Below are 8,818 nucleotides of genomic sequence, written 5' to 3'. Positions count from 1 at the left end.
TGTGCGCTGTCCTAAGCCGGCTGCGCTTGGGGGGTGACAGTTAATTTGCTTATTTTAGCAGAGACGAGCTGCTGGATGTAGAAGGAAAGTAGGTCGTGCGCACGGAAAATGCCGCTAAGGGACAAGTGTTGTCAGACTGACCACCATCACCATGGATGCTGTGAACCAGGTACAGGGGGGTGTGATGCTTTGGCTGTTTTACTGATGTCCTTATCTCCAAGTTAAAAGCTTGCAGAAGCTGTTGTGATGTTGGAAATATGCATTGTTAGTGACAGTTTTGGGTATAAAAAGTTTCTGAATTTTGTTTGGAAATGCTTTTTGATGTCTTCGAACTGTTATGTTAAAATTATTTCAGGAAGATAATTTCTCAGTTCCTGCAGGATGTGCGATAATCCCCAAGCCCCTGCGTGGGCAATGTATGCAGTGAGCTGAGGAAGGCAAGAGCTGTGTAAGACAACTGGCCTTTTTGTTTCCAAAAAGTGTAATAATCTGTTTTTTTTTCTAAAATGACATTTCTGGCAATCTCTTGCATTTGCTGTTTATGTTTTTACTTTACATCTTCTCTGATGAGCTCTGATGAACTTGAAGATCTTCTTCTCTCAGGAGAAAAAAACCTCCAAGTCCTGAAATGGCTGTTTGCATTCCACTGCTGTATGACATGGAAGATGCCATCAGTGGAAAGTATGATAAATACCTTGGAGGCTCAGCCAACTTGTCAGATTTTTTTTGTAATTGTTCTGCTTACTGTTATAATTGGTAGCCTAAAAGGAAATTTGATTCCTTTCTTGTTTCTTTGCTGTAGAGTTTGTTATTTGGATGCTTTTACTTGTGTTTTGAAGAGAAAGACATCTTGTTTGGGGAGTTAATAGTTGAAAGTGTGCGCATGGCAACTTTCATAATGCTCCTTTAATTAAATGTAATTTGAAAGTAGGTATTGTTCAGGTAGTAGAAACATTTCTTTGTGTTCAAGATGAAATAGTTTTGAGTTGTTCTAATGCTTTAAAAAAAAGCTAAAATCCTTTACTTGCCTTACAAATAACAGTGATGTGTTGTGTCTACTTCACATATCTCACTCCTCTTGATGTCAGTGGGTGTTGCACATACATATTAGAGGCAGTATACAGACCAAAATATACTATTTTGAAGAATAGGGAATAGACTAGTAGAATACAATATGTCATTGTGTTAGAGATCCCCAAACGATTAGCTGATTTGTGATGGTTGTTATGTGTTCGTATATATAATAGTATATTATGGGGCCAGCGTAGTTGGGTGGAGTGTTCATTCAATCATTCTTTTCTTAGGCTGCTTTTCTTTCTGATGTTCTTTTCAGCTTGAATTTATTTATAACCTTACATCTTCTAGAACAACTTTCCTGTCAAAATGCGTTTCAAGTATTTGCAATTAATATCTCTAAATAGTTTTATATTATGCTTCTACTGCTCTTTATTAAAAATAAATTTCTTGGAGATGCTCAGTGCTTCATTTGGAAATGGAAACCTTACAATGGGGTTGAAACTCAAATCAAATGGGTAAGGTAGGCGCTGATTTATGAACCATGAAACTAGTTATTTTGTCAATGAGAAATTAGCAAGAAGACCTAACTGATGATTTTGCAAACACATTCTTGAATAGGTGCTGTTATTAATTTATATTTGGTTTTCCCTCTGGGCAAAGCCTAACTGCCTTACGCATATACAGCGATGGAATGCTATTAATTTTCATATGGATAGATACTGTGTATTGGAATAACTAATAATGTTGATCAATAAATGTTTGTGATATGGAATGACACTTCGGAAATAACGTATTACTGCAGCAGCTTGCTTGAACCAGAAACATTTCCTGAATATGGTTTTATTGGTTAAAAATTTTATAATAGCTCTTTTTGGTACACAGTACTTAGCTTTATTCTGATCATTGCTGCTTTAGATTTTGATTTGGTGCTTAGGTGTGTACTGACAACATTGAAATAGCCATTGTATGCTGTTAAGTACAGTATTTGGTAATGCTTTTTTTTGTGCATTGATTTGGTTTGAACGGTGGGAGTCAAGTAGATTCTTCTGGGGAATTTCTTTAAATTATGGACATTTCTAATGGGTCAGTTTGGTTTTGTATGTTTATATGTTTTTGTGTTTGATACATGTAGCTTTGAGTACACCTTTTCTTTAAATAATCAAAATGACAGCAAACTGTCAGAAGGTGTTCTGGCTGGAAAATTCATTAGCAGATATTTTTTAATTCAATGTGGATGAAATTTTTGACTAAGACAAGTACTACTGTAAGTCTTGGCCTTTATTTTTGGCTAGTTTACCACAGAAAATCCGTAAGTAATAAAAAAATCACCTGAGTGTGCTCTACTGGCTCATTATTCTTTTATGTATTTCAGTGCATCTGTTGGAACCTGGTGATCCTCCATTATTACAGCAGCCTCTGCAAACATCAAAATCCGGTATTCAACAAATCATTGAGTGTTTTCGATCAGGTATGAAACTGTGCCTGACTCTTAAGAAGTTTATTACCTTGTTATAAGAGTTATGTATTTTTAGTATATTAAAAAAGTCCAGCACATGACATTCTACATGTTTGCAAAGTATTTGTAGGTTTTTGGTATTAAGTGCTGGTTCTTTTAATAAGGGTTTTCATATCAAGTAGTGGAGATACAGCTTCTGCTGTATAGTCATCTTTCAAAACTGTCAAAAATTAGTTTGTTGTATCATCCCTCCTGCTGTTATTAATGAGTTTGTTCCAAAACTCCTGAGATGGTGAGAAAATTTAGTGTTAACCTTGAACTTTTTAGAATTGCTTTACTATGTGACTTCGAAGTTGTTGCTTGGTTGTTTTCTGGAGTTACAATGAACAACTGAGCTTTTGGGTGATTATGCCATATATGATTGAAACCTTCAGTGTTTTCTAGCGGTTTCAGTGCTTGTGATGTGGCAAACCAAACATCTTATTTTCACAGCCCTTGATGCAAGAACGCGTCAGTTATTACAAAAATTAAAGCCATGTCTTTAATGCTACGATCTTCATGTTTCTAGATTTTTCCACACAGAGCTGTTATATATATGAAATGTTTCATGTATAAACCATTGTAGCTGTGTCTGGGCTGAGTCTTGTAGAACGGCTCGATATCCAGTTCATGTTCTCCATTTGCATTTAAACAACGTATTACAAGAAGGAAAACTGGATGTGAGAGTCGTCATTAGTAAACATTTTTATAAGAAGTGTGTTTGGTTGAGGTTGCCTAAGGCCACAGATACGCATGGCAGGCTTCTTTCATTGGAGCAGACTAGTGGAATCTCTACTGGTAATAGAATGAACTAGTTGCAAGTGCTGTCTCTGAGCTACTTCCAGATTCTCCTCAGTGGCAGGTGTTAAATTGGTAGCTTACCTTGCCATCTTCAGTCATCTGCACCAGGAAAATTGAACAGAAGGCAAAAGGACTTAGACCAAGATTTTACTGATTAGTTTTGAACAAGCAACATTTCATTATAGAAAGAAACTATTTTGATTCTTGTGGTAAAGAAATAGAGATTAAACCCAGAGTGCTGTCTGTAATTTTTAAGCAGTTTCAGCAGAAGCTAGTGTCGTCCAAAGTGTTAAGAGTAACAGATGAATTTGAATCTAGATTTTTTCCTAAAATTGAAATTGCTTTCAAAAGGCACAAACTTTGGCATTTCTGCCAGAGAAATATTTGTAATAACCAGTGTTATGATGTGACAGAATTTGACGAAGTATCACCTGCCCCAATTAGATGTGACTACAAAATAGAGAAGGCTTCAGGAAGCTGGAGGCAGCATATGCTGTCAGAAGACTGCTCGTTGCCACAATCTGCCGCTGGTGAAGAATAAGGACATACTTATTTTTTTCTCTGCCTGCTGTGTCCACAAAACCAGTGGCTCTCTCCAGAAGTCGCTAAATGTCTACAATTTAATTCAAAAGGACCGATAATTGTTTTTTTTATTCCCACCAATGAAAAGCTTCATAGTTGAGTAAGGAAGGTTTGAAGCCAGAGTGACTACTGAGCTGTCTAGTCTGACCTCCAGGATGTCATAAATCCTTAAATCTCACCTGTTAATTCCAATAATTTGGATTAGACAAAACTATTTCAGTCCTCAGTGGAAAAAGACTGAACTATCAGTACAACAGGAGAGAGAATGAGGGACTTACTTGTGTGTCCCTTGATTGGGAAATAGTGGAGAACTAGATGACTATGTTTTTTTTATTTCGGAGAGGGCTTCGTGGCTAGGGCATGCATCAAAAGCATGGCCAAATTTGGTTTATTGTGTGCTATCACCAAATTGGAGGCCTTTTGTTTGCGTTATTGTTGGGTAACTTACTGGATGAAATTTTATCTGCATGGAGCATCTTCAGATTTGTTTAGCTGGTTTTTTGTCAGTGATTTTCTTTATATGCAGAAACTCAAATGTTGGTTGGTGACATCTGAGTAAACAACATGCTTTTGGAGGAACTCTGTACAGTTTTTAAATTTGAAGTTATCACTAAATCTAAATATTTGTCTAGTAGTCTGTTTGTAAAAATGCAGATCAGATGAAGGTGAGGTTAGTAACGCTTGATGAAAGGTCAGTGAGAGGAAAAGACAAGAGGCTAGGGCTGTGGCCCAGGAAAGGCTTAGGAGGGGACAGAAACTGGATGGTAGCCTCAGACAGCCAAGTTTGGGTTCCATTTTTGAGCAATTGTTGAAGAAGGAGAAGATTCCATGCTTTGCTAAAACTCAGTTGTAAAAAATTTTGTAATACTACTCTTACATCAAGAAATAAAAGGTTGTCTCAGTCAGGCCCATTTGTATTGAAGAACTATTAGTTGTTATGAAATTATTAAGAGTTTCGTTAAGGTAATAGTTCTACAGTGTGATTGAGTTTGATCTTTAAAGGAAATTTTTAAGAGAAGCATCTGTGATGACAGAAAACTTGAACTTCTACTTCAGCTTGAAGAATGTCTTGATGCTGTGTCATAGTTCATATTACTTAGTCTAGTTTCATTGTTTTTTTTGCTTGTTGACTAATTTTGATTAATTTTGATTTATTCCCTTATAAGAAAAAAAATCAAGATAGAGAAATTAGCTGAATTTGGTTAGCTAGTGTTTCTTTCCAATTTGGAGTGGGTAAGTATTTGTGGTTTAGCAATCCATTGCTAATTACAACCATTACATTCATAGTTTTCATGAAATGAGTAATGAAGGAGTGAATTAGAAGTGTAACTTAAAGTCTGAATCCTTTAGTTATTTAAGCAAGGCAGGAGCTGGAATACATCAATGATGCAAGATCAGACTATCTTTGTAGGGTTGTTTTGTATATACTGTGTAAAATGGTCTTGAAAACATGCACATTTTGTCACACTGCCTATGTTTTAGTAGAAAAGTTTTTGACTTAAATGATACGTATTTTCCTTTCAGCAGGCCGAAAATAGTTCTGCAGTTCTGCTTTCTTGCCTAAGCATCATATTGGTCTGCCTAAGCATCATATTGGTCTTGGGTCAGATGCATAGATAACATTTCTTGACCTGTTAGTTATTCTCCTTGTTTTATTGCATACTCTGTAGTATTTTGGCTTACCAGGTGCTATTTTTACGTGAACTATCTGTATATATCTTGCTTTCTTAGTGCTGTTGGATAAGCTTAAAGAAAAAATACAGCAGGCTTCTTCAAATGCTCTAGGTGCTTATTCTTTCCTGTTGGGCAACTGTATTGCAGCAACCAGATACTGTAATGTGAACTTCCTAATGGTATCTGTTTTTAACATAAATCATCACGCTTCCCCTGTAAACTGTAATGTGTGTAATCCTTGACTTTGTCTTTTTTTCAAACTAGGCTTGTTTTTGTAGTGAAACTTGGAGTATGTATAATAAACTTACAGTGCAATGAAGTAGCATTAACACAAGATAAAATGCTGTTCTAATTGTTGTGTTTTAAAATGTTTCCACTTTCATGGGATGATGTGAATTAAAAGATGAACAGGAAACCTTCCTTAAGTGTAACATCTCTTTTATTACAGGAACTAAACAACTTAAACATATATTGTTAAAAGATGTGGACACCATTTTTGAGTGTAAATTGTGCCGGAGTCTCTTCAGAGGATTACCAAATTTAATTACTCATAAAAAGTTTTATTGTCCTCCAAGTCTCCGGATGGATGATAGTAAGTCTTACTAATTGAAGTACTTAATAAAGCTGTCTGAAGTTGAGAAACTTCTCTTTCTGTACCATTTATACAAACACACCAGGAATGAAATGCAAAAAAAAAGTGGAATTAAATTTCAATAGTAATATATGTAGATCGGCTTTATGATAGTAAAGAAGCTACAGCAGTGACTTAATATGCATTGACGACCGAGACCCATGTCAATTTCATAATTTGATAGCTAGTTTATATGTCCAGCCTTTTAATGAACAGTGTCACCGTTAACACTTTTTATTCCTTCTTCCTTTTTTTCTTTCCTGTCTTTCCCTCTTTGCTGCGGAAGATACTGAAAAGTATACCAAAGAACTGGAAACTGAATCTCATAGAAAAGGGTGGATCTAACAAGGCTTTTCAGTTTTAGATCAGCACAGCTTTGATGGACTTCAGCTGGATCCTGTGAATTGACGTGGATCAATATCCATGATTTTATCCTGTGCTTGGGAAGCACTCACTGTCATGAATGCAATCCTTCAGTCTTAGTCATTCTGAAATTCAGACTAAAAAGTTCACCTTTTTCTTTAAGGACCTGAGCTTCCGTAATACTATTTCTTTCCTACCACTTCACCTTACACCTCTCTAAGATATTCTATGAGATCATGCCTAGCCTACCACCTTTGTTACAGAAATTAAACTTTATTATTAAAAGAAAGTAACTTAAATGATGAGGAAAAAATAAGTATATTCTTATGGAAAAAGAAATTATTAAAGTCTCATTCCAGTGATGACTTTTTGTTGATCTGAGTAAAGGTGAATAACTTGGAAATGTGCCAGCATTCAGATATATTTTGTAAAGCTTTCTAGTTATGTTGATCTCTTGACTAGATCAACATAGGTGCAGTGAGGATTTTTCTTTCCTAACTAATGCCTTCCTGCCTCAATATTTGAAAAAATAGGAACAAACAGAGATTTATGTAGGTTATTCATTTCCCACATTTTGTCAGCTAGTGTTGTGAAGGAGGTGAAAAGACAAATACTGTCACCTTCCTTAAATGATTGTGCTTGGCCAGTTGGCAGAGAGTCACAGAGATTTTTCTGTGAAAAAAATGAATTATATTTTCAAAGCAAGGTTACAAGTGCATCTGACTTAAATGCTGAAGTTTCTAAGCAAAATAAGAATACGCTGTGTAAGGACTTCCTGTCCAGCTCCTGACATTCTTGCCTTCATTTAGTTGAGTGCTTAGCTTTCATAGTTCACTGTTCACTAGGAGGGGTGCAAATGAAAAGCATACTACTACATGATCTGAATAAAACCATATAAATACTTAGGTTTTATATAAAATTGAGTAAGATTATTATTGAATAAAGTGTGAGTTTTTTTCAATAAATAAATTAAAAGATACTGAAAAAGAGGTAGGAATAGAAAAGTTCAGCATCCCCATGGTGAAAAACTCCAAAGACTGTTCCCTGACAACTTTTTTGAGATGTGTTCTGTTAGTGTAGTCATTAAATGTTCTGAAAAGGTGTTATAAAATAGAAAGGACTTTTTACCCTTCATAGAAATCATATAGATAGTTAGATTTGAAGCTGACTACAAAATGTGTTAAAAATTCAGTGTTAAAAGGTAGGTTCTGAGTAACAAAACAGTGTATTTCTTGTACAGCCACTCTTTTAACATAATTCTGGCAGTGTGGAAGGCACAAACCTGACTAGATGTGGGTTTTTAATTAGCTGTTACCAGGAATCACATCTTCAAGTCATCGTGGATAGTTTTGAACTATATCATCTCTGTGCCTTACCTTTTTGCTATAGCACCCTGTCTTCATAGTTATGCCAGTGTAATGTTGTGCTGTGAGCTAGGTCACTGAACTAATTTGGCATTTAAAAGCGGGGTATTACTGAAGCTTGTAAAATCACGAATGACATGAAGGTAAATGGGAGCAATCATTTGTTTTTCTTTTTTTTTTTCATAATACAAAAACGGGGGTGTCCAGCAAAATTACCAGACAGTAAAATTATCAGTATTTCTGTTAAAATAAACAAAAAAGCACTGCTTAACATTCAGCTAGCCAAGAATGTAAATGCTTCAAAAGCATTTGAATAAACTTTTTGGAAACTAGGTGTATTAAAATAGTACTTTAAAGGCAAACTTCAGCTTGAGAAGTTTACTGGCATCAGATAAACAAGGAGAATCCTTGTATCCTTATTTCTTGCTTTATAAGTCTGCTCCAGTGTGATACCAGGGAGGAACACAGCATGAACCTTTGGTGAACCTCAGTGAAGTTATTCTTTTAAAGTAACTTATTTGGCTCAGGTTTTGGGTTTTTTTTTTGTTTGCTTGTTTGTTTTTGTTTCTTTTTTTTTTTTTGAGAAATTAATATAGCTTTTTTCCTCTGAATAATACAAGATCTTTTTCTGTCCTTAATATTTATTGTCTTACTGCATCACTGAGCCTATTAACTGCTTTGGTATTACTGAAAGATTTCCTTGCCCCTGAAGTTAAGTTCTCTCTTATCTACTTATATCTTTGTGCGGTGCTCAGTTTACACAGATGTTTCATTCTTTCTTAAGGACTGTTCAGAATTCACAGAGAAGAGCTTATTTCCAGAGTTAGGTGCCTTTACTGAGAATGCCCTTTTCCAGCAGTAGGAATATCAGTTTCTAATGATATTTCAGGC

General features: G+C 35.4%; 1 protein-coding gene across 1 annotated transcript in view; it reads left to right on the top strand.

Moving 5' to 3' along the window:
• The first annotated feature begins 64 nt into the window (after positions 1–64).
• ZNF800 (zinc finger protein 800) overlaps positions 65–8,818 on the top strand; it is a 10,868-nt gene continuing 2,114 nt past the window's right edge. Inside the window, exons 1-3 of the mRNA XM_010076761.1 lie at positions 65–169; positions 2,390–2,485; positions 6,018–6,161. Coding sequence (XP_010075063.1) covers positions 109–169; positions 2,390–2,485; positions 6,018–6,161 — 301 coding nt within the window. The 5' untranslated portion in view covers positions 65–108. The remainder of the gene's footprint in view (positions 170–2,389; positions 2,486–6,017; positions 6,162–8,818) is intronic.

Source organism: Pterocles gutturalis, unplaced genomic scaffold (genome assembly GCF_000699245.1).
Source record: "Pterocles gutturalis isolate BGI_N339 unplaced genomic scaffold, ASM69924v1 scaffold2633, whole genome shotgun sequence".
Taxonomy (NCBI): Eukaryota; Metazoa; Chordata; class Aves; order Pterocliformes; family Pteroclidae; genus Pterocles; species Pterocles gutturalis.
Note: the sequence above shows the minus strand (reverse complement) of the source record. Positions and strands in the feature narration are given on the sequence as shown.